A 27,312-nucleotide genomic window follows, 5' to 3' on the forward strand; every position below is an offset into this window, starting at 1 on the left:
ATGTAGAAAGCCCCAGGTTCAATCTATGGCATCTCCAGGTAGGGCTGGGAAATCTTGGGGAACCTTTGCTGCCAGTCAGTGTAAACAGCACTGGGGCTAGATGGACCAAGGGTCTGGCTCAGCATAAAGCAGTTTCCTATGGTCCTATGTTTGGTGAAACATTTGCAGAAAGTAAATGTTGGAAGGATTCAAAAACTCACCTCCCATGCTTGGCATTTTTAATAGTATTGTCCTGAACGAGTGTGCTTTCCCATACTGGTGGGAAGGACAGAGATTCCAAATGTGTGCTGTGGAGTGTGGGAGAAGATATAGCCGAGTTGGAAAGGGAGACAGTTCCAGAACAAGCAGGCTAGGATGACATTGCTTGTACAAAGTCCATTTTGATGAAGGCCATTCAAAGTTAGCTGTGTTTTATAGATGAGTATTTGTAGATCAGGTGGGACACAATAGAACAGTTGACTGAAGGAGGTCTTCCTGACATGAACTGACTTCTTGTTGTATTGCTATTAATTTATTTTTCTACAATCCAGCAGTTTTATTTGCTTAAACTAGCCTAGAATGTAGCTTTCTTGGGTAAGTAGGTTTACGATGTTATAGCAGTCTGGGTATTCCCTTTCAGCTGAGATACAGTGCAAACATTAGCCCTGTTCAGAATTCTAGTAATAGGACACACTTAACACGTGGAGGAAGAAACAGATTGATTTGGTTCTGTTACTTTAGTTCAGGCCTTATACAGGCTTTTTCTTCCATATATCACAGGTCACAAGTAGATTGTCCATAATGCCCATAATCTATATGCATACAAGTTGAACAACCTTAAGGCTTTCTCCACACAATTTAGGGACCCTGCAAAATACAGTTCCTGATAGCATGTACAAAATCTATATGTGTACAACTTGTAGGCTCCATGCGTGATTGTGCTCCGAACTCAATGTGCTGAAACATACCTTCTTAAAAGTTGTTTGAACTGAGGTAGTGCTTCAAGGTCAAATCACTTGAGCTGGACATGTACCAGCATACCCTGAGAGTGGCTTTAAAGAACAGCTGTGGTCTTTTATTTTTTAGAAATTTGCATGGCACATAGAGAAAGAGAGGAACTTATCCTTGGGAGGCTGAGGAAACAGGAGCATAGAAAACAACCACTACATGGTGGCAACAGAAGAAATGGAGTTACAGTAACAGACAAATTGCACACATTCGTGTTCCAATTTTGACTCCTAAACTCAGTTCATTCTGAATTATGTGACAATTCTTTGAGTTATATGATCACCATATAATTAGACAGTCATAAATACTGGATAGCTAACAAGTATATCATCGCATTCCTTTTCACTTTGGTACCAAGTTAAAAAATTAGCTGACATCCACTGATTCTGAAGATAATGCTGGACTAATTGGGATTCTACTAACCAGGCAGGCATTTAAAAAATGACATATATAAGTGATGAACTATATATTTGGCTTTCTATAATATATTCAGCAAAATAGATTACTGGGTGGGGGGCAAATTAACAACACTCCCCTTATTAATAAAAAGTGTGACCCAGGAAGGTGTAATGGTAGGTTCCTGCATACTGGGAGAACAATCAAGGTATCAAGGCAAATCAGAATGCCTCTGTCTGAACGTGTATCTCATTGAAAGTAATGCAGTACAGAGAGACAGCATCTACTCTTGGATGCATATCTGATTTATGTGTGTGGCCCAGCAAGTGATATATACACTTGCTTCCATGCAAGTGGATCTCCTCAGTTAGTTCAGGGCAAAGAAGCAACAAAAGAGAAAAGGAATTGTAAAAAGAGGCGGGGTGGGGGAATCTTCCTCTGCCCTAGCCTTCATATTGACAGGTCCCGTACAAATCGTAACAAAGAAGGCAAGGCTAGTATAAATGATCCGTAGATTTCCCCCCTCCTTTTTTCATTTCTTGTCTTATATTCTGTTAAGCTTGACCACTCACAAATCAACAAACTTACACAACTATGGTTATTTCATTCACTGTGGCATTCTGAAATGTAGTTATCAATTGTGTTAGCCTTCACTCTCATTTCTGTCAGTTTCTGTATTAAACATATATCTAAATGCACATATATGAAAGGCTGCTAAAGGATGAATAAAGATTTCCATTGACCAAATAGCACTTACCAAGGTGAGCAAACAGCTAGGGTCAGAATCTGTTGTATGTCACTGCCATCAATATGACAAGGAGAATGTTTATCACACACCTGCATGTTTTGAGATAATTGGGGAACCAAGAGATGGTGCATTCCCTCACTCACATGGTGGTTATATGCCACCATAGCATGTTACCACTTGGTAAATAGTCATCCACCACAGGTCAGACATAGCCAATGGCCTTGTGCTTTATTGGCCAGACTGAAATATATATTTTAAGTAGTGATGAATGCTTATGCATTATTGGTCATAGCTGTTTATTCCTAAAAGGCTTCCATAGCAATGTCAGATTTATTTCTGTTTTGTGCTTGTTGTAAATATACTGTCCCAGGTGCCTCAAGATGAATGGGGAGGGTACCCTGCTGGTGGTAAAGATGAGGAGATTCCCTGCAGAAGAATGAGAAGTGGAAGTTATATTAAAGCCATGGGAGATGAGGAAAGCGGAGATTCTGACACTAGCCCCAAAACATCACCAAAGGTAGCAGTCCATCCGGAGTCATTGTTAAAATCTATTGGACAAAGAGCTCTTGGAGACCACCAAAAGTAAGCCTCTCAAAACTTTTTCCTACACTTTATTAGTATGAGTCTCAGAGTACATGTATTTCTGCAGTTTCTTCACATTCAGTCACAATGCTGATACTATTCTAAATAAAATGTTAGTTGGACATATTCTTACTTTCTCAATTTAAGTGGATGCTTCTATTGCTAGTGGAAAAAAATGAATAATTTCTTAAGTAAGAAACCTGTTAAATAAAATGGTTCACTGTATTTTTAAGGAAAAATATCAGTATCTATATCCATTGTGCAAAATGGAAGCCCTCCACAGGCCAGATGACATCAGTGGGTGGAGCCATGCCTCCTGACATCATTTGGTCTCTGGCTGAAGTGCCGGCTGAAACACTTCCAGCTGGCACTTCAGTTGGGGACCCAGCGGCAGGGTCAGTGTGTGGGGAGGGGCTCATCTAACCTCCCAACCTATTCCAGTTCCCCACCCCTGCCTTAAAGTTTACATATACCCTACTTTGCTATATCTTTCTTCTTTTTAAATTAGCCACATATATTTGTACTCCTGGGATCTAATTAACAAACAATTTATAGATAATAAACAGGAAGAGTTCAAGAATACTTAAGACAGGGTGGGAAATGTGTGACACACTACTAAAGTCTCTCAAGCCTCAGCTGTCCCTTTGCTTCTGGAAGAAGGCCTCTTGTGGTCAGTCAATAGGCAGCATACATGGGCTGCTTCATTAGAAAGCTGAATTGTGAACTGGCTCTGTAACCGCTGTTTCTTTTCTCTCACTAGTGAATGCAAAGTGTAAAGAGAGTAACAGTTTCTCCCAAGTGGGAAGCTAGCAAGGTCTGTGTTGTGACAAACAGGCTGATAGACTTTCTGTTCCAACCTACAAAACAAGACTGGTGGATTTTGTTTGTTTGTTAATAATAGGAATATATGCTGGCAGAGCCCAACCACAGGGGCTTGGATTGCCTAAACCCCAGGGGTATTTGCCTTACTTTTGCCTTGGAGAGACTGTCCTTTCAGAGTTAGCTCCATCAAGCACTATATTTCCATATAATTCTATGAGCTTTTCTACACAAGGCTGTTAATCACATGCATCTGCTTTCAGTTTCATCACCAAACTGAGATCTGAACTCTACACAAAGAGCTTTTCCTATCCTGCATTTCCATTACATAACCTCTAGGTGTTACTGTGATATAGCAAAATAATGCAATTACACCACTTGGCAAATGCATTTCTTTCACTTTCACAAATAATGAGTTTTCCTACACGAGGCATTTATTGTGCACTCGTCATTCCCTACTCATGGTTGCTAATGCGTTCTTAAATGATGTCATGATCTTCCAATTTCACTTCTGTTTTCAAACAGAAGTTTCAGTGCATTTTTTAGAGCAGAGAAAATGTGGTATAAGAGGCTAGGATGAATATAATGATAGATCACTTTTACTTCAGTTGCAGAGGCTAATATTTGGTGTTTTTTTAAAACAAGATTGCCATCTTAAATGAAGTGAATGTTAATGAGATAAAGTTGACAGAACAGAGGTAGGCAAGATCTGTTAGTTTTTGTTTGTTTGCAAATAGTGCACTTTATAATTTCACTTTCAATCAAGGGAGAGCTATTAATAGGCTCTCATAAATATCAACTGGAAACGTAAAGCACTGTGAATCCAATTACATAGATAAGTTATATACATGTATGTATATAAAAGTTTTATAAGGATTACAGAAGTAAAAAATATATAACAAACAAAAGAAGAAGTTATGGAATACACATAATACCTCACATGTGGCATTTTCACAATCACATTGTCCATGGGCTTTTTATGGGTATCAGTATTACTCAGTGAGCTTTCCTACTTGAAGTATTTATTCCTCATATATTCCTCATATATTCCTCATTCCTTACTCCTTGTTATTTATGGGTTCTTTAGACAATGTCATGACCCTTCATTTTCACTTCTGATTTTAAACAGCACTTTTGGTGAGTTTTCTTAGAGCAGGAAAAATGTGGTATCATTTGTGAAAGAAAACTATTTTCCACTTGTGTAACTGTGCTATTCCACTATAGCATAGTGCCACCTAGAGGCTATCTAGTGGGAAAGCAGGAAAGGAAACATTCTTCATCTAATTATTGGAGCTCAATTCTGCGATGAAACCAAAAGTAGATACAGCAAATTAACAGCCTCATGTAGAAAAGCTCAATACTGCATTTTCCCTGCTCTTAACAAAAAAACTCATTGAAAGTACTCTTTAAAAACAGAAGCAAAACTAGAGGGTCACAATGTCATCTAAAGGACCCATAAACAACTGTGAGCACATAATAAATGCCTCATGAAGAAAAGTTCATTATTTGTGAAAGCGAAAGAAAACCTATTTTCCTACTTGTGTATTTGCACTATTCCACTATAGCACAGCTCCACCTAGAGGTTATGTAGTGGAAAAGCAGGAAAGTAGATACAGCAGATTAACAGCCTCATGTAGAAATGCTCAGTATCAGGTAGCTTCTTACATTCCTATCTAAGAATGTTTTTCCAGAACAGCATCTGATGTTGTGGCAGTCTTGGGATTACCATTCACATGGGATATAAATGATACAATGTTGTATAGAAGTCATCAGGCTTGGCCACATTTCTTATAAACTTTAATTCATGAATCACTTTTTCCAGCAAGATCACATCCCATATGAAAGTGTACCATGGCTCTAAAGAACCAGCATCACAACCCTTCCAATGTTGTGCTGACTCTAAGTGAGCTGTGACCCTTAAGAAGATTGCATGATCCCAGATTACTGCTGTTAATGTTATTTGTTGATGAGCTTTAGATTAAGATTACACCAGAAAGTTTAGGCAGGGTGGGGTGGGGGTGGGGAATCAGTTGTCGTACAAGTGGTTTGACTCAAGTCCAGACAACATGTTACGTGCAGTTTTGTAACTTACTTTCGCCTTCCTTTAAAGAAACAAAACAAAACTGTGGGATGCTGCAGTGTTGAGCAAATCACCAATGGGAGAAGAATGCCTTTTTCTCTTGGACTGTTTTTCTGCACAAAATTATCTCTCCAACTGCTTTGGGGAAGGAACTTTGAGTGAGATAATTGCCCAAAGTCAAGCCACCCCTCCCTTCACCTTTATTCCATTCAAAATTACAGCCTCCTGAAGCTGCTTTTTGCTCTTAAAAAAGAAAAGATTGAGGGAAAGTGTAGTTTAGCTCTTAGATAAGCCTATGTCTGGAGAAGAGATTATTGTAAATGGTTAGTGCCTGGAAGACCATGTAACACTTAAGAACAACCCCCAATCTATTTGTTTGTAAAGGCAACAGCATTTAGGGAACTCAGAACATAATCCCTGTATATAGAATAAATAAATGCAAATGCTTTTAAACAGCATTATTGAATAAACTAACAAATGTAATCACTTTAATGGTAATCTGTATGCTGCAATAATATAAAAAACCAGTACAGATTATGTTGATTGCTTAATGTGTCATATGACACAAAACAAAACTTAAATCTGTCTAAATTAATTTTCAGAATTACCATCCCTACATTTTATCCTAATGGAATCTTTCTCAAGCATTTGCTTCTATAAGGATAGCAATATAAAATGAAGAATGCTGAATTGCTTTGAAAGAGAAAAATTAGCAGAAAAAAAATGCCTATCCCAGTTCAATGATTATTTTCATAGCAAGAGAAGAAAAACATAAACACTCCTGCTTTCTTAACACAATCTCATTTTATTAAGTTAATTGCCCACCACCCACTAACAGTTTTATTTTAGAGAAAGGGGAAACATGCAGCTGCCTCTCTAGGTACTAAATATTTTCATTTAATTTGGCACAAAACCTGATCTCATCAAGTCAGACCAAAAATGACAGTTGCCTGATTAGCCAAAGTTTAGACTGAGATAAATTATCTTGAATTGCAAGCACTTATACAAGAAATTTTGTATGAAGTGCCTTCATCACACTCGATTTCTCCTTCCAATACACTCTAAGTTGGATAGTGTGTCTAATATCTTACAGGCATTATACACTGAGGATATGTCCTCTGTACTGTGGAGTTGCCTAGAATATACCTAAGTACCTTCAAATCTAATTATGTATTTATTTATTTATTTATTATTACTTTTATATCCCATCTTTCTTTCTTTTTTAATCTTGTAAGGAACCCAAGGTGGCTTATATGGTTCTCCTCCACTCCATTTTATCCTCACAACAACCCTGTGAGGTAGGTGAGGCCAAGAGTCAGTGACTGGCCAAAATCACAAAGTGAGCTTCATGGCCTAGTGGGAAGTAGAATCCAGTCCTCCCAAGTCCCAGTCCAACACTCTAACCACTACACCACACTGACTTTCAACCTTTGAAAGTCTTTTTACTTTATGCATTCCTACATTCATGCAGAGCTTTATTTTCTTTCTCAAGTTCTTTTAATCTGTCCTTAGTGTCTGACCATAGCCAAGCATGTTGAAATTTGATGTGGACAAGACTGAAGTAATGATTCTTATCAGGGTCTTGTGACCCAAGGAGCAATGACAGTAATCCCTATCATTGTTGGTGCCTGAGCTTCAGCTTCCTCTGGGCACGTAGGTTCAGTCTTGACATGCTCCAGGAATTGCACCTGGTGACCCATGTTGCAGTGATGGCCAGGAGGACCGTTTGCCAACTCTGTCCAGTGAGCAGGCTGTTGGCCTTTATATCAAGCTTAAACCTAACATGAATGCCTTCATTGTCTTGACGCTATTCTACTGTACTGTACTCAGTATGCAGCTGTGTTTGATGTTAGTTAGGATTGGATGCTTCAGAAGGTGGAGAATGCAACAGCTCCCCTCCTGATGGGAAGCAGCTTGCTGGGAGGACATTACAGCAATGCTTCAGTATCTGCACCTGCTCCCTAATATTCTGGATACAGTTCAGAGTGCTGGTTGTGATGACTGTCAAAGCCTGAAATGCCTGAAAGGCCATCTTCATAACTAAGAAGATCGCCCTCTTGAAGTTATTGTCCATTTACCAAGTAAGGACTCTTAAGGGCATGTATAGAAAGGCATGTAGGTGGCCCTTCCGCTTTCCTCGGGGGTGGTGAGCATTTTTTCCTATGAAGGTCCATTGACCCATAGGAAAAATCAATCAGGGGCTGTAGCTGATGGTGGGTGGGGCCAGATCTGGTGGAGGGCAGAATTTGCAGGGTTGCATAGCCTTTCTCTCTCTTTGACATTCCATCCCTCCTCTGCCTCTTTAATTCTCTCACACATGGGCATGCACCCACGGAAGCAGAAGGGAAGGCAGTTCCTGGAGAGGAGGTCCAGAGCCCAAGACTGGACCTGCAGTGTCCAGAGAGCTGAATGATGCTGCAGGTTGCATGAAATTTGGCCAGAGTCTCACACCAGCTCTCGAGACTAGCCAAAGCCTGAGAACTGAAGCATACACCATGCTTGCTGAGATGCTGCCCAAAATGGCATCCCCGTGTTGATTGTTAGCTTGCAGGTGGAAAGTATAACATGCCGTACCATGTGGATCACTGCTTTCAAAGGGAGAGTCTCTGCTCCCCGACTGAGTAGTCCTAGCAGCTGCTTATGGAGACTTTACATCTGATGGTAGGGATCCATTTGGTAAGACATTCTGTGTATTAAACCTTGGGTTATAGAACTCAACACGGGGGCACCATTGGCAGTGGTATTTCTATGGTGAACCTAAAGCTCCTCGGGTCCAAACAAAACAAGACGCTGGAGATCCATGACTGGATCTCCCATCTCTCTTTAACATCTTTTAAAATCAGCTGTGACAGGCTCAATTGGATCAGGGCTACACTGCTGGAAGGGGGTGGAGTTAGCCCTTTCCCTGTGCCACTCCTCTATTCTAAATTACACACCCCAGTTGGTATCTACCCCACTAGGAAACAGATGGGTATATGTTTTACTAATGGGGCAAATAGCAGCTTGAGGGAACAAATTATGTCAGGAAAATGGCATGGAGGCAAGAGTTGAGAAAGCCCTTCTCCCAGCAACAGTCCCAAGCCAATTTGGAGACCCCCCCCCAATCTGATTTTAAAATAAATTAAAAGGAGATCGCAACATTTTATCTAGTTTGGCCCTTTGTATGTCATTTTCTGGAAACAGTATAAAACAGTGTTATTTATCTCTATGGAGTCTTCAGAATGTATCCCCAAATTTAGATGACTATGGTAGATTCACATAGCCCTGGAATTGATTGATATTCTGGTCTTATCTAAATACATATCTCACTATACTGGTCTTGTGAATGGTTAGATAGGTGTTTGGAGTTCATAAGCTTTTCTCGGGTCAGAAGCATTGATTCTGAAGATTGGTGGGGGTGGGTGGGGACTGTAGTAATCTGTGATTCAAACACAAATTGAAGCAACCAACACAAAGTGATTGAGAACGTAACAATTGCCTGAAGAAATGGTTGTATGAATTAACCCTTATTTAAGGTTCTTTTTGTGTGTAGAGCTTGCAGGGGTATGGGAGGAAGCTTAAACCAAACTTGGGTGACAGTCTCAGCTATCTGCCTACACTTTGCACATAAATGTTGATAGTGTGTACTGGATAGTACATTCATTCTCCAGAGTCTCTAGTGGCTTCCTCTAGCCTTCTGGGCATCATGAAAGGGTTAGCATTGACCTTTTAAAGCCACAATTGGTATAGGCTATCGCCACCTTATCTTCCATTGCCCCGGCCAGTGCAATCGGTTTTGCCTGACTATAGCAACCTCATGATCTGACTGATGGAGGATACCAACTGATGGAGGTTCTTCTGTGGGATTACCAAATTTGAACTTCAGCATCTCCTATAGGATATAAAAGACTTTTTCTTATGAGTGTAATTTAGAATCAGAGAAAAACGAACGGGTATTTAGTTGTACTTTTAAAAACATAACAGTGTTGTTAATTGATTTTAGAGGGGTTTTTTTAAACAAACAAAAATGGAACAGTTCTTGTTCTAGGTGGTGATACTGGGAGAACAAGGAAGTGGAAGCCAAAATACAAGAAATGGAAAGGTGGCAAGCCTACACATTTTCTTAGCTCTTAAGATGGGAATTTCATGCTTGTTTTATTTCAAATGTTGGATAAACTCCTTTTTTATTAAGTCCAAACTTCAAAATGCTAGATTTATAATGCAATCCTATCCATGTCTACTCAGAAGTAAATCTCACTGAGTTTTATGGGACTTACTTTCAGATATGTTTGTATAGGATTGCAATCTCAGTTGCTTTTTTAAAATAATCTATTGCAATAAACTTTGGCTCCTGGAAAAGCTCCACCCTCAAACTTTGATGATCTGATGGGCATGGTAAGAACATTAAACCAGAGAGTGCCTTAGTTCAAACCCTATGGTTTTAGAGTTTTGCTCAGCTATCCATCTCAGCAAGCACTAACTTTGATACTGATATGACTGGTGGGAGCAGTATGCGATAAAAAGAATTTTTAAAGTAATATGAGTTATTTTTCTTTAGAAGAGGAATCCACTAAGAGTTCAGTCTGTCTTTGGAGATGAACCTTGGGATGTAAATGGACAAATGCACATTCTATCAGTATTGCCCACTGGTTGCAGTGGTATTCTAATGCAATTTATGTTTGGAAACTCCAGTAATCATTACCATCCACTCATCTCTCACATCAGAGTTACTTGTTGTTAATAAAGTACTTGCTATGCTAGTCCCAAACAAAGACAGGTATAATGGGATGCTGTTGAATTCTGCCATGATCAATATCTGAGTTGAAATTCCAAACTCTTTGTGGAGACCAGACCAGATTGCATATTCTACTCCAGATTTGTGAATCCACTCTAGAATTTTCGTGGGCCTAATTATTTTTATTGTTTGTTTTGTTTTAAATTTTTGCTGTAATTTATGGGCAGGATCCAATACTGCCACTGTGTTCCCATTCATTCTGTTGCACAATTGGGACTCACTTCTTGCACAACAGAAAGCTAGTAGGTCAAAACGCAACCCTGGAAAGAAACGGAAATGCTTGCTTCTGGATCAGGCCTGACCAGTGGAACTTCCTTCTACAAGTTCCACTGACCTGTTCAGTTCCAGAAACAAGCTTTTCTGCTAGTTTCAGGTTGCTTTTTTTACCTGCTAGTTCCCTGTTGTGCTAATGGTGAATCCTGCTGGTTCATGGGCAAACTTGAATACTGACCTTAATGTTTATTTGTAACTTGCCTTGAGTTTGATTTTTATCACAGAAAAGCAGGATATAAATGCTCAAATAAATAAACAGATAAATAGCTAGTTTATCTCCTAGAATCTGCAAAAACATTCCAGCAAGGAATCTGGGAATTCTGGTCATTCATACTCAAAATGGCATCGTTTACTCAACTAAGTGCAATCCTATACATGTCTACTCTGAAGTAAGTCCCATTCAGTTCAATGGGGCTTACTCCCAGTTAAGTGGGTATAGGACTGCAGCCCCTTACACACACTTACCTGGGAGTAAGTCCCATTGAACTCAGTAGGACTTGCTTCTGAGTAGATATGCATACGGTTGTCCTGTAACTATGTTAGGAAGTTAGCAAGTTGCCTGAAGAAGAGTCCTGTGCAATTCAAAATTTTGCTGAGCTACCAAACCAAGAGGTATAATCAGAGTATCAGTTGAACTCCCCTTAATAATGCTAGGCCATGCTTATGGATAAACTGAATCAATTTAATTCAATTTCATGAATTTATAGTAATATTTAATCCCAACATGCTTTGATGGAGTTAAGGAATGGCACCAATGCTGCAGAAATGTGTTCACTTCTTGTGTGATGCCTGAACACAAACAGCTCTTGCTGAGTTCAGTGGAAGCAATTAGCTGTGCAGTGTCAAAATGAGAGTAACCTGATGTGACCTCAATTAAGAAATTATGTGTCAATAAATATATTGCAGCTTTCAATTTCCTGAACGAATATGTGGAGTGTTTTAATGCAGGGAACATAAACTTTATTCATTAGACGCAGCATTTTCAGAGATATTCAGAATTTCTTTTGTGATTTGTTCCTTTGGCATGCTCAGCATGAGTTTGCCAATTTTCTCCACCAGATTACATTCATTGGAATTTATCTACTATGCTTCCTTTTGGTCTCTCGAATCCCCCTTTTAAGCAGAAGGATATGTAAGAATGGAATATCATTAGTTATTTCTGGTACATCCCATGTGGATAAAGTTGCAAAGACTTACCTTGAAGGTTCCTTAAGTATGATATCCATCCATATTGAACTTCATGCATTGTAGTAGTGAACTGAATCAGGGAAATCTCGGATTAAATGAAAGGAATTTGATGTCATTTTGTCATGTAACGAATTTGAAATAAGACTAAGTAGGATTGTTAACAACTTTTAGTAATTATGAGTCATGTTAGTCATTTGGTCAGTGCTGTTGCTCAGGTTTTCACTTTTACAAACTTCCTTCCTTATTTTGTAATGTTAAGGAATGTTTAATTTAAAATTTGAAGTTTAAAATTTAAGTTTAAATATGTACATTTAAGTCCCCTTTTCTCTGCTTGAGTAAAAAGTAAAGGCCTTTAATCAGACTGCAGAGATTTCAGTGATGCAGTAGAGATTCAGGTATACTAGAATTTATAATCTGAAATGTGTTGGCACAGTCCTACTAAAATTAGGCAGTTTTAGGTCCATTTGATGTCATCAGAAAAGAGTTAAGCATGGGAAAGAGTTAATACTTAACCCTTTTACTGAGCACTGTGGAACTTTAAAGTGATTATGGTCTATGTTTGGCTTTAACTCCCCCCACCCCCTAAATCATATTTGCTAAAATTGTATTTTGCTGACAACAGGTCTATGTGACAGCCCAATCCTAAACATTTTTACTTGGAAATAAGGTGCACAATGTTCAGTGATAATTAGTTACTAGTAAGTGTGCATGGGAATACAGCGTTAGTAATGCATGTCTCTGTATTGGAAACTTGTTTATATCTGAATAGGGAAGGATCATATACAATATTACAGTTTAATAAGAAACAGTTGGCACAGTTTGAACATGCAAGTAAATTACTTCCCACATGTTGTTAAGCAGGACAATAAAGAGGTTTATTAATTAAACAAGAAGGTTGCATTTCCATTAATGACAAGTTACAACTGAACTTTAAAAGTTCACCTAGTATATATTTCGCTTAATATATGTATGCAGTTTAAATTGATTTGCAATGAGGTATCCTTTGGGGTTCAACAAGGATCAGTGCTAGGTCTGATTCTGTTTAACATCTTTTTTAATGAAATGGGCAGCATGTATCTCAGGGGAAGCATTGCAAATGATTTAAATGATAGGCTACAAATTAAAAAATGATCTCAGTATACTGGAAAGTCTGCTGAAAACATGTTCAACACATTCAAATGTAAGAATTACACAACAGATAATAAAGATCTGAGCTGCAAAGCATAAGCCAGGAGAGAAATAGCAGGTAGTATTTCTGGGAATAACATTGACGTAATGGGCAATGGCAAACTGAGCAAGAATCACTGACAAGGTGTCATGGCTTAACAAATTAACACTGTTATAGGTTGCTATAACAGAATCATTCTGTTACTCCTACACATTCTGGTGCTACACACTGTACAAAACATATACGTGAGATGGTCCTTGGCCTTGTAAGCATTGGGTAAGACTTGATGTGCACTTAGCGGTACTTCGAGTATGTCCTGAAGTAGATTGTCAGCAAGTTTGAGAGGAGCTGAGATGATCTGAGAGTTTCAGATCTCCAAGAGCCATTCATGCAGTTAGAGATTGTGGCACTGAAGACACAATCCAGAAGTTTTCCCACTTCCCACTTTGACCAGATGGTTAGAATTGATAGTATTGATGGTGCCAATCATATACCTAGGAGTAGGCGACTGAATCTAGACAAAGCTCCTTTCCATGTAAGAGATTGGGTCTGTCAAAGCTGAGAGCTTACTTCTATAGTATGAGCAAGAAAGCAAAATCCAAAAATCTTTCAGTGACACTTTGCTGTCTCAGTGAAACAGTAAATACCCCACGATGTTTTTTTTTAAAAAAATAATTGTATTTATAATGAAGAGTAGCTGCCTATATGTTGTGCTCTTTCAACCACTCCTAATATTTCTACCATCGTTTTTCATACTTTTGTTTCCCTCAATCTTTTCTTAATAGTCAGAGCTACCTGCAAGCTGCAAGTGATGTGCCTGGTGGTCATAACCTGGATCCGTCAGCAAACTACAATTCCCCCAAGTTCCGATCAAGGAATCAGAGCTACATGAGAGCAGTGAGCACGCTCAGTCAGGCCAGCTGCATTAGCCAGGTTGGAAACTTTTCTCTTTAAGGTTTTAAATAATAATAATGCTGCTGCTGATAATGATGATGATGATGATGATGATAACAACAACAACAACCAACACTATTCTGGAGTTTATCACATATCCCGGGCTAGTTATCAGCAATTCAACAGTTTTTATTTTTTAATTAGCCCTCCTCAAGGGTTCTTTCTACTAAGTTCAATGAACATGTGAGAAGAGGAGCACTCCAGACCCTAATTTTCTGGAATTCTGAATTGCATGGAGATTCTCCACGGATACAGGAGGCTCTCCAGACTGCCTCCCTCCACACATACAGGGTGACAGATGCGATGACAGAGGAGGAAGGAGCTGGAGCACTCCTATTCATTGAACATGGTAGGAAGAATGCCTGAAGAGGGATATTAATACCAGAGAATTTGAACAGTTCCAAGTCAACCAAGTAGAGCATTAAGGACTTCAGGTATTTGAAATCCCCTAAAGAAAAATACTGAACTGAGGCTATTGTTATTTGCCTAAGCTTGGAGCTTTGCTTATGTGCAAGTTAATTATGTATTGCAACTAAAAGAAGAAGAATCTGGGGCCCATTTACACACTACAGTTTTTAAGGGCCATGTTTTACCTGTACATCTAAAAGAATAAAATGTATGAAAATGGCAAACAGTGGTTTATAAACACTGGATTATTTACCAGGGGCTTTCGATTGGCCAGTCCATGACAAGTATACACTTGATGGCAAACACTGGTTGTGTTGGAATGGCCCATTGAATAAGTACATCATAAAATCAGTGTCTGTGTTGCACTGAGTGTAAGTTGTAAAATAGTATTGTAATTGGGAGTAATTAGCATGCACACATCTTACACCCCATCTTTTGAGGGTGTGAGATAGGAGGAGGTAGCTGCTAGCTGAACTGTATTTTCTTACATTGCTTTAAAAAAAACTGTGTTGTGTAGGGTGAACCTGTGGAGTACCAAGCTACTGAGTATCAAGTTTTAATCATTCTGGTTTCTGAATATTTGAATCTCTCTTATATTCTAGGGTGAGTAATGTTGAAAAGTCAGCTAAATTGGAACAAGGAGTTCTTAAGCTATTTCATTCAATGAGCCTTCCAATATAATCAGATCTTCTACTTGTTACAATTGAGTTCTAAGGGGATCTGATCACCCATTAGTACTGTACCACTGTCATATCAAAGAGTCAGAGTTAGGAAAAGAACAATGAAATGTACTCATTGTCTCAACCCTAGCAAATAGTAAAACCAAAATAGGAAAAGAAAGGAGGGGAGCCTAATGAGGCCCATCACCAGCCCTGAACTCCCCTCTATACAACAAGACAAAAAGGGCAAAACTGAGGTTCACTGATGACATAGAGACTCCAGTCAAACTCCAGTGGTGTATTTGTGCAACAGGCTTCTTGCTATGCATGACCTTCTGGAGTTTATCTCTGGCCAGAATTAGAAGTTACAGAGGATGTGAGGCTAACCCCCAAAACAGCAACCCTTCATCTCTTCCTCTGCCTTTCTCTACATAGTAAACATCAAGTAAAATTAAACATCAAGTAAAAACAAAACACCAAATACAACATTATCATACTCCAAGTTTCCCTGCCCTGTTTCTAGAGTCTTGTGCTGCATGTGGCAGCCAATGAAGTGGAGGGGGCAAGAGAGCATTTGAGTCCTATAACATCACATCACACATCTTGTATTGCTAAACGTTACAGGAGGGAGGAGGAGGAGGAAGAGGTAATGGTGACATGGACTCCTATATATCTTTAATAATGTCTGGTTCTGGCCAGATACATCTGCAGATAAATGTTCCACCTCCTCACTTTGTCTCATAGTACTAAAAATAGGATCAGAAGGCACTGTTCATCCTAGGAACAGGAATGACGTAGGGTAAGAAAATGCTATGTCCATTGCTTCTGGTTGATACTAAATATGTCTCGTACCCCTCCTCCATGCAGAAGAGCAGAGGACAATGCAAGCTGAGGGCAGTGCAGGTTTGACAGATGCACATCAGATATATCCCCTCCACCCGAAAATAACACATGGCATATGCATTCTTCATGCCTCTCTAAACATGTGCTACAGAAGGGAGTGTATATACAATTTTTGTTCCCCCCCCAACCCCCTGTCATTCTTTCTGCCAGCAAATTGGGTTTACAATTAGCAATTAGCAAATAAAATCTTCATCATACTTATAACTTTATTATCCCATCTTTCTTTCTTAATATTGTTAGTATAAGGCCGTTGAGAATAAGAATATTTGTCTTCCCATATTACATTAGTTTATTTATTTTTATTAGAAATGAAATAATAATTACAAGGATCAGAAATAATTATTCTCCGACTAATTTAATAATGAGGTTGTATTCATGGAAAATGATAGATAAGCCCTTCAGTGCAGACAGAGGTTCTTCACTGAAATCTAAAAATCCATGTTTATTCAGCTGGATTTATTTTCCTTTTACATTGGCCCAGTTCACACAGTACCATTGCAAGGGGGAGGCTATACACAAGCAGTCACAATTGGCCATGGGCACACACTGATGTGAGCAAATGAAATGTCTGTCACTGGGTTACCGTCTGTAGGAAATCCCATGAAACACAGTCTACAGAAATTCTGATCATTACAGTTGCTTGGGAAAGTGCCATAACAGCCATAGCAATTGCTGTGGAATTGTAGTCACACATTAGATTCATTCGCGTTAGTGTGTGCCTGAGGGAAGTTGGAACCGTTTGTATGAACAAAAATGTATTGTGTAAACTAACCAAATTAGTAATACATGCAGAACCCCTGATCTGACAGGGGCAGCTGTGCTTTTAACACCTGGATGGCACAGAGAAATTAGGCTACCACAAAGCCTGAGGAAAGCTTTAGAGATGTAGGCACTTTCCATCAAACCAGGTGCTTGCAAACCAAGAAGTGTATTGTATACTGAGTACTGACATAATTAGTTTTACTTGATAACAATACTTTAGATACCAGCACTTTCTGTCCATATTTATTTTGAAAAATATGTGACAGGTAATGGTCTTGCTGTAACCTTCATATAGTTCCCAGCTTCTAAAGCAAAGGGATTTCTAGTGCTTAGCACCAAGAGATTTGGTAGCGCTGCTTTTTCTCTCTGAAAAAATAAATACCCTGCTGACCCTATTATCCCTGGCATGCTGCTGTTTAATTTATTTCTCTTTATCACTGATATTTTCACCCTGCTTCACAGCCAATCGGAGCCTCTGAAGCAGCTTAGACACCCATACAATATGGCAGCAAAAGAAGATATAAGCCAATGAGAAAGCAAATTGTAACAATGTACATGGGGAATCCCAACATGGTTTTGAGGGGTTGGGCCATTTCCTCTAGTCTGCTACTCTGGGGCTACAACACACAATTTCTTTCTTCTTGCAGCCCCCCTCTTTGCACCTCACATCTAGTGTTGTGACAATATCCTGCTCTTCTGGTAATACAGTGCAACACAAGCAGAACTCTCAAGGGTGAGCAATTTTGAATACATAGGGTAGAACAGCAGCAACAGTATAGCTGCCTCAAACTATGGTGCTAGAAGGCAGTTCCCTACTTTGAAATCCAATTTTGCTCCTTAGATGCACTCCCTTGAGTTCTGGTCCCATATAACCCCCACTGTACTGAATAAGCAACTTTTGATGGTTACACGACATAACTACTTGAAAGCTGGAATAGACATTGGCCAGGTCAGATATACGGGAGACCTTGGTTTCCCGTTATGAGGATGCACATGCTCTCCTCCTCTTTTGTGCATGAGGGGAGAAAGTTTAAAGCTTCAGCGTGCAGTTTGGAACAAACCACAGTTTGTTATTACATCTGGATATGGGAAACTGGTTTTGTATAACCATAATTAGTTATAACAAACCTGGATCAAATTGGTTTCAGATTTTGGTTTGTTAACTAACTATAGTTTGAACAAACCAGTGTCCTGTTTTTGGACATAACAGTAAAGTGTGGCTCTGAACTTCCTCCCCTCACTTGCAATGAAAGAAGGAAGGGGACTGGGGAGCACATGAGCACATGGTTCACTGCTGTGTTCTGATAACAGGAAACTGTGGTTTCCCATTACATCTGAACCAGGGCAATTAGCTTAATTGATATGTCCCTTTCCAATGATATGTCCCATTCCAAAAGCTGCTTATTCTTTTAATCTGTTAGGGTGTGAGGAAAACTATGTTACTTTTTTTTAGCTGTATTCCTGTTGGAAGTGCTTCCTGGAGAAAAGAAAAATATGGGGGTGGGAGGGAGAAAAATAGGTCAGGACTAGCCTCAACTATCCACTTATTCTAATGCACAGATCTTGCTAATTAATGTTTAGGGGATTCTGTGTCTGTTCCTATTTTTACTATTTACTTAATATTGTCAAACTAAAAATCTGTCTCTTAAAATTTTCTCCCAAACTAACATTGGAACACAGATAATAGCAAAGCTAATGTGCACAGTTCAGTTACTTTGATGTATTTTGCTACATGATAGAATTGTCAAGAGGGGTTGGAAGCAAGTGGGGATACTGTGTTAATGTTAGATAGTGCCTGTTTTTGAAGTGTTGCAGTAGCGTCCGTTTCTGAGAAAGCAAGCAAACAAACAAACAAAACCAAATGCAATGTTGTTGTTTATCTAGATGAGTGAAGCAGAGGTCAATGGGCAATTTGAATCTGTTTGTGAATCAGTGTTTAGTGAAGTTGAAGCTCAGGCAATGGATGCCCTCGACCTGCCAGGTTGTTTCCGAACCAGAAGCCACAGTTACTTACGTGCCATTCAAGCAGGTTACTCTCAAGATGATGAATGTATCCCTGCAATGGCATCTTCCAATATCACCTCAACAATCAGGTCAACAACAGGTAAGATGTTCTACATTTTTCCCTTTGCAGTGAGCAGTTTTAGATACAAAAAGATGAAAATGCAAAAACTGGTGCATGAACTGAAAGTTATGCATGCTGCACAATCCTGACTCATTTACAGAAAAGCCCTAAATTGTATAACACCTACTATTGACCTCTGACCCTCAGCTATCTTTTAACCCTGGGCTGCTTTCTCAATTCCACAGGATGATGAGTGCAAATGGTAGCAAGTGTTATTCAGTGCTGGATATCTCCTGCTCCAAAATACATTTCTTAGAAGAAACCTTCATCAATTTCAAAACGTAATTTGTGTATGTTTGCTGCCTTACACCCTTTAGCCCAGGAATTATAACAACTTGACTGTCTGAAGTAGATATCTTACTAACACCAGTTGTTATAGGCCCTGGTTTCCTAAAATTGCTGAGGCAGGGGGAGGATTGAGAGTGAGAGAGACTGGGGGGAGAGATAATAGGCATAGAGTTTGAAAGCACAGTCCTAAGCAATGCACACCCAGAAAACCTGCAAGCATTCTTTAGGCAGAGAGACTGATGCATCATATTATCCATTATTTGTCATAAATTATTAACATTATTACACCACTCATTGGGGGAAGGGGCTTTAAATATCCTTACAGATCCTTAGAAGCTGCCTGTAAAGGAAATTGGTTTTATTATTTTTAGAACCCCATAGTAAGAAGAGGAAAATGGAAGCTTTTCCTAGAAATAAGTAATATTATAAACTGTTAATGTTGAGGTCCCTCAATCCTTTGTTTATGTTTTGCTGGATGTATGCTCTTTGTTTTCTTATTGCTACTACAAGGTTTTAAGTCAAGCTTACTAAACATTCACTGCACTATGATCACAGAGCATATAGGGGCTGTTCAGATTATACTTCTTCTTTCCTCTGTAGCTCCATATGTGGTGAGATCAGGACAGGGCCTTGTCTCAGATGCTTCCACTGTACTCCTTCCCCACTCCTTCCTCTACAACCATACATAGACGTGAAGGCACAAACTGGGAAATCTGTGGTTATATGAGTGCAGGTTATCTTCCAGTTTGGGATACTGAACCCACTAGTTCCCAGTACGCATGGTTAGTAAAGATTCCACCTTCAAGTTACTTGGGGTTTCCTGCTTTGGGCATTCATGTCTTTTGAGGGGATGGGGGTAAAAGGGCCTAATCCTGAGGCCATGTCTGATCTCACTGTACATAGAGGGGAGGTAGGGATGTAAATACCCCCACAGTTTATTGTAATTTGAAAAATATGTGCACCATTGTAAATATGCTTTACCCACTGTAGTTCAGATCACTGCTGAAGTGAACAAACGGTTAAACTTTAAATTCTATCATTGCACAAATTTCATTTATACAAAGTAACAGTATACTATTCTCATTAATTTTGCATTAATAAATGCAATCCATGTAGAGAAGCAGGGTAACCATGAATCAGCATGTGGGAATGCCTGTAAATCTCTTACATCGGTGTGTGTGGGGGAGGGGGCAGAGAATGTCTGAATGATGGGAGAAAAGGTAGGGGGGCCCGTAATGAAACCTGCAAGCCTCACTCCTTGACTTTTCCCAATAGTTATCTAAAATCAGCAGCTAAGGAGGTTATCACAAAAAATAAGGGCACTCAGCCCTCCCTGCCCACTCCCTGCAATTCAGGCATTGACCAAATCCAGAAATCTGAGACCAGCTGCAGCGGTTACGTAAGCACAGGTTGTTGGAGGTCCACCGGAGGGACAGCACATGTGCAGCCATGTGCTATAGATGCAGTCTTCTGGGCTGTTATGATCAAGACTTCTAGGTTGTTGGGAGAGACCATTGCTCAGTGGTAGAGGACATGTTTGCATGCAGAAGGTCCCAGATTCAATCCCTGGCATCTCCATCTTCTGCCTGTGACCCTGGAGAGCTGCTGCACGTCACTGTTGACAACATTGAGCTGATGGACCAGTGGTCTGACTTGGGTAAGGCCGTTTCCTGTGTTCTGAACCTGCACTACATAGATTTATCTCATGGAGGCAATAGGGTGAGTTTACACATGGCCTGTACACATGGAAGACCAGTCCTTTGACATCACCAACTCAATGGATTTGATACTAATGTTGCATGCAAGTATAATGGAGGTGGTTGTTCCTTAGGCCTAGTCCTCAAGAACAGCAGAGGAGGAGGTAAACTTGGGTCTGGAATGTTTACTTCATATGTAGGTGGGGTTCACATAATTGAATGCACTCCCACTTTAAACACAACACAGAAAACTAGCATGTTAGAGAGAAGGCTAAGCTACAGCACTTCACTGTAATCTAAATACTTTGCCCCTAACCAATCATTTCCTCTGTGCAAGGAATTTCTTTTCCTATGGAGTAACATTCAGTCATGTTTGATAGTGTTATAGTCCAGACACAGATTTCTCATCTCATCTGCTGTTTTGAGAACCAGGCCTTTGACCCAAATATACATGATTCAGGAATATAGTCAAGCATCCTAAACAGTAGGAAACATTATATATGTAATGTTGCATATTATGAAAGTTTGTGAAGAGTAACCAAGCTGTAAAGTACAAACTGGGACCAGGGTACCTGAACAGCCACCTCTCTGAGTGCCTCAGCCATCACATTTTCATTTGGTGGCCATCAGAGGAAGAGACTTTTCTGTGATAGCTCCACAGATGTGGAATTTCCTCCCCAGAGTTTCCTGGTGCTTTGTTAACTAGCCTCTAAAAGCCTGGCACAGTCTGTCCTGTTCTTGTTAACTTTTAATATCACCTAAATGTTGTTTGTTTTATCTGCTACATAGCCTATGATGATGACTATTTTAGTTTTTGTCTTATTTGTTAGTTTATTGATGATGGTTTTATATGATATTAAATTGTTTTGCAAGCTGCCTTTTAAATAAATAAATAAATAGATAGTGGTATACCCTTGTAATGAACTTGAGCACACTCCGGGAGAGAGTGGAGGACAGGAAGGCCTGGCGTGCTATGGTCCATGGGGTCACGAAGGGTCGGACACGACTTAACGACTGAACAACAACAACAGCCAGTCAGGCATTGTTTATTATCTTGTCCCAAATATAGGCATGTCGGGCCTTGTTGCTGTGCTACTTATGTGTAGTCTGTAATCTATTCATGATAGTGGAGAGTGTTACACTTTTTCTTTAAAATTACCTCATGCAATGGAAGCAGGAAAAAGTTACCCCATACCATAGATACTGAAAACTTTTTCATATCTGAAAGACTGCCTTCTCCTGTATAGGCCACCCCAGTCTCTACATTTTGAGGGGAAGCACTTGCTGACCATACTGAAGCCTACAGAAGTTTGTTTGGCCATGGTATAAAGGAGGGCCTTCTCCACTGTGGTGCCCACCATGTGGAATGGTCTCTTAATTGATATCAGGTGGGCTCCTAGTGTGGAGTGCTTCTGCTAGTAACTAAAAAGTATCTGTTTGTCCAGGCGATTTCTTCACTAGCAGTGCTCGTGACCCATGGTTATTTTAATGCAATATTTTATTGTTTTATTACTGTTTTACTGCTCTATTCATTAGTTTTATGGTATTTTATTGTGATTTTATTTTGTGAACTGCTTTAGGGTTTTTTTTGTAAAAAATGAAAAGTGGTGTATTTTTTCCTTAAGTAAGTAAGTAAACAGATAAAATTTGTAATGTAAAAGAGCTATGATATGTACTGAGGTGGACACCAACGTTCTCCAATTAATCTTTTTGGATCAACGTTGGAGAGAGGAAGGGGAATTAGGGACTCAAGACAAGTTGGGTTGAAAGTGTCAGTTTGGAGGGATCTTTTCTTGTAGCAGTAATGGCAGAGCTCCTTTTAGTGGCTGCCAGCTGGTGGCTGCCATTTCCCTCAGAATGCCCTGAAATAGGAATGTACAAGAATTTTGTTTCCATTCTTTTAAGACCAGAACTTGCAGGCAAAGTCCACACATAATTGAGCTTGCAGTGCTCATTCATGAAACACAGTTTTAAAATGTGCACTTTTACGCTTTAGTCAATGGGGGGAACTATGCAGTTGGGTATGTGTACTTTTGTACCCAAATGTGTACTTTTCCCTGTTCAAATGGTGGGGGGGGGGCAGGGGGAAGCTTGAGAACAGGAAAAAGGTGGACTGGGTTACAAGGTGGAATTCAGATGAGCTCAAACCTCGCTGATTCTTCCATCCCTACCCCGGAATGGCATTACATGGGCATGGGAGGAGGGGAATGGTGGCTGCCCCCTGGTGTTCACTGGAGAGGAGCTCCACATTGTCACATGTATAACATAAGTTTAAAAAATAAGAAAAGGATTGACACCACTGCTGCTCCCCGCCAGCAGCCCTTTCTTAACCTTTCAAAATATATTAACCAAATTTTCTGCCTGCAAATGAGGTGGTGAAGTGGGGGGAATCTTGACTCAGTCCTAGATGCTGCCCTTGAACATTTGGATTGGGCTGTGTAGCGGCATTGTAAATCATATAAGGCACCACCCAGCCCAAGTTAAGCACATTTAAATCCCTTTTTTTAATCTTTATGCTTTTATGTATCATGAAAAATTGTGCAACTGTGATTGCCACTCTTCTGGTTAAATGAAGTGTTTTTGAATTTGGAAAATGTCCTTACTCTCCTTACAAACATGAAAGATATTTTCTTGTCTCTTAAACGTATCAGGTAATTTCTTGCTCAGATACTTCATCTCTCTGTCATGTTAAACTAAGTGCAATGACTATGGAGAAAGAAGTTGGACCATCATTCCAAACATCTCCAAGTTTAGAATGCTGAAACTCTGGATCTGCTTGCAGGCACTGTAACTTGTAACTACATAAATTATCCATACCATTGCACAAGTCTGCTCTTGGCTTCTGTGGGAATACTACAGTGAGTAAAATATTCAAATAGAAATATATTTTGGCATCTCAAAAGAAATGCAACAATTATATGCTACAGTGTTAAGTTAAACTTTCAATTTTCAAATCATGTTATTAGTTTCTAAAATGATGGAGGAGCTATTTAATATTTCTGCATTTGAATTGCTGAGGACAGCAATTTCTTTGCACGCTATTTTCACACTTCAAATGACCATTAACATATTAAATTGAAATAACCCAAATTAAATATAGTGCAGCACATTAGAAATAAATTGGATATGTATTGAGTCTTTTATGTAAAAGGCAGAAAGGTCAGACTTTAATTTTGGAACTTGTTGAAAATGGATCGCTTTGAATATTTAGAAAATTTAATCAGTTGTCAGATTAATTTTTTATGGTTTTGCTAGTATGGCAAACTATAAAAGAGGTTTATCAGAAAAGTAATATTGTTCCTTGCTGAAACTGGGCAGTATCCTATGCTCCCTGCGTGCCAGCAGGACCTACCTAATGTGCAACAAGGTGCTAGCAGTTCTAAAAGCAAGCAGAAACAAACGGAAAAGCTCATTTCCAGAATGGGGCAGGTCAGCAGAGCTCACAGGAGGGAGCTCCACTAACCTGTCCTCATCTAGAAACAAGCATTTGTAGGGTTACTTTAAGAAGTGCTAACTCCCTGTTATCTTGAAATAAAGTTAAAAATAGAGTCAATACAAAAGAACACACATAACAACACAAGGTAACTAAAGAAATAAAGAAATTCACTGATTATAATCCTTAATATATCATAGATACACTTGTGGAACAATTAGAGTACAACAGCCTAAGGAGAAGCTCACTATCTAATGAAAGATTGCATATGTAAATTATTATTTTTTATCTATATCTATCTGTGTGTCTTCATAATCAGAAAAAATATAGGCATGTGTACTTCACTGGCATTTGATCAGAAGCATGAAGGGCTTCTTCACAGGAAATAAATAGAAACCATGGTGCCATAATATCTTCTATTTCAAATTAGGATTCTTTGCTTACTGCATTTGCTGAGCAAGTTTGTACATAATCATGGTCTCCCAAGTTTTATTAGTCTACTGCTGTTTAGAAGGTTGCTTAGGATACTTCTAGTTATGTGCAATACACTTGACTTTGCTGTTGCATACAATTGCTTAAGAAGGTCTTTATGCAGTAATCCTGGGTTATTAAGTTCAAAAAGATGAAGAAACATAGTTTTAGTAGTTACCAGTGGTCTAATATGCCCAGGAAGGCAACCATGTTCTGATCACCAACTTCTATCCTGACCTTTTCAATGTTCATGAAATCTAATTGCCTGCCACTGCCTTATCCATTCCTTATGGTGGTATTGATTTCTATTTTTTCCACAACAGGCAAAGGTCAAACTTTCAGCATCAGAAGATTTAAGTGATAGAAATTATCATTTCTAAATCATTTTAGCTGAGGCTACCTGGGATTGTGGAACACTGTTAGGTTCTAAAGGGGCTTTCAAAAGTTGAAGAGTCCTAAATCCATCTACATTGGCTTAAAATCTGACATGGCTACCTGGAACTGCAGCCATTTGAATCAGTGAACTTAATTTTTGGGAAAGCAATGTTTATGCACTCCACTTGATGATCAGATTTGGTGGACATACGTTTCTAAATAGGATCAACTTGCATGTTCTGAAATATCACAGCCTTTCCTGGACTACATAATTTCAGATTGCAAGTGAGGGACCACATATTTGAATGCTCCCCAGTCCCAGCAAAAAATGCCCTACATTTCTACAGTCAAGGAGTCTGGGATGTGAGAGAACTTTCAAACTGGCAACCACCTCCTGCAGCCTTTAGTGATACAGTTGAAGGAAAGCACTACCACATGATACTTATGAATGTAAGGATCGCTTCTAAAGTGTGTGTGCATGCGTGTGTGTGTGTACAGTACATCTCAAGAAAGCAAAGAAATCTGTGTGTACCGTGTGTACAGTAAATCTCAAGAAAGCAAAAATATCCCCTAGAAGAAATGTTATGAAATTGTCCCCCCGCCCCCAATTTATTTGCCTACAAATAGGCTGGAGAATTTTGAGAGGCCATTTGTGGGCAGTGCTACCTTGGACTCCTTCTTGACTCTGCCTCTGGACTGTGTAATGTATCTGATTGCCTAACGCTGTTTTGACCTCTGCCTGCTATCCTCACCACTCTTGCCTTAGCCTGACCCCATGTACCTGACTGCTTGCCTGTGCTTGAACTGCTGCCAGCTATCTTGACCACTTCTATCTTAGTCTGAACCCCATTGGACTGAAACCTGTGTGCTTGAGCATTTGCCTGCTTCGTTACTTTGCTCTTTGGTTAGCCTCTTCACTCAGAGTATGCTGCAGCTAGTGCAGGGCAATCATTTCCGATCCCCCTCACTCCCTGCTCTGCCTTGAAATTTGCACATCATTATTGATCCCCCTCACTCCCCACTCTGCCTTGAAATTTGCATATCGTTACCAATCCCCCTCCGTGCTCTGTTTTGAAATTTGCGTATCTTTACCAATCCCTGTCACTGCTCTGTAACCCATATGTATATCTGACAGCTAACAACGGAAACCAGTAGAGGGAAGCAACAAGCACAAAAGAGAGAAGGGAGCTGAAAGCAGCTGAATGGCTGCAGGAACTTTGGGGGCAGGTGTAATTACTTCGGTAGTATGTGAAGCAGCTTTTTTTTTTTAAAGTATTCATTAGCAAGGCAAGCACCAAAGTGGAGGATGAAATTGATAAAGACATTGACAAGAGGAGGATATTGGTATGCTAGGCTAAAATGTGGATAGGCAGTCTTGCATTCCACCACATTTGCATCTGACCCCAAATTTCTTTTTTAAGTTTGTGAACTTTATGTTACAGCATTCATAAGGGCTCAGAAAATTATTTCCTTTTTGTGCAGGAAGCGGGGGGTGGAATTTCCCTCATGAGCCAGCAACCCCAGAGGACCAATTGAAGAAAGGGTGCTGATGTAGGGAATGAGGAAATGAGGAGTTCTGCTGCAAAGGCGCCTGGGATATATGTTGAAAGCAAGTGGGAGGACTGAGGAAGAAACAACCCATGGCAAGCCACAGCGTGCCCGATCTTTTGTCGGGAGTAATGTGGGTTATCCAGTGTAAAAGCAACCCAGTGTGGCTTATCTTCAGGGTGGCTTCACGCAACATGCGAACTCTCCCATAGTCTGTATTTTAACTTTTGTTCGTGGTGCACCTGTGGAGATTAATATAGTCATTAGCTTAGAATGGTAACAATCCTATTCATCGCTGGCTTTATATTTGACACTGTTTGCTATCCTAATGATACTGGCCAGTGTTAGCCAATACTGGCTAATTAGCACCCAACTAATGTGTTCAAATTACCCACATTGTCCAATTATTTACTAAAAGGATTTTTTTCCCATGGAATTTAATTTTGAAATAAAGTAGGTAATACTTTATTAGAAGTATTATCTACTTCTAATAAAAGTAGAAGACAGTGTCCTAGGCGACACTGTGGCTAACATATATTATGTTGCTTTAGAGTAAGCACCCTCTAGGGTGAGCAACCTGGTGCCCTCCAGATGTTTTGGCCTCAAATTCCCACAATCCCTGACCATTGGCCATGCTGGCTAGGGATTATGAGAGTTGTAGTCCAAAACATCTG

At 39.6% G+C, this 27,312-nt stretch overlaps 1 protein-coding gene across 1 annotated transcript in view; it reads left to right on the top strand.

Annotated features, from left to right (window-relative positions):
• Positions 1-27,312, top strand: part of DLGAP2 (DLG associated protein 2) — a 511,080-nt gene that overhangs the window by 404,145 nt on the left and 79,623 nt on the right. The window contains exons 5-7 of the mRNA XM_084826764.1: positions 2,502-2,713; positions 13,801-13,948; positions 18,586-18,805. Coding sequence (XP_084682890.1) covers positions 2,502-2,713; positions 13,801-13,948; positions 18,586-18,805 — 580 coding nt within the window. The remainder of the gene's footprint in view (positions 1-2,501; positions 2,714-13,800; positions 13,949-18,585; positions 18,806-27,312) is intronic.

The sequence above is a fragment of the Heloderma suspectum genome, chromosome 1 (genome assembly GCF_057233095.1).
Source record: "Heloderma suspectum isolate Gila_16-S chromosome 1, 16-S_ref, whole genome shotgun sequence".
Lineage (NCBI taxonomy): Eukaryota > Metazoa > Chordata > Lepidosauria > Squamata > Helodermatidae > Heloderma > Heloderma suspectum.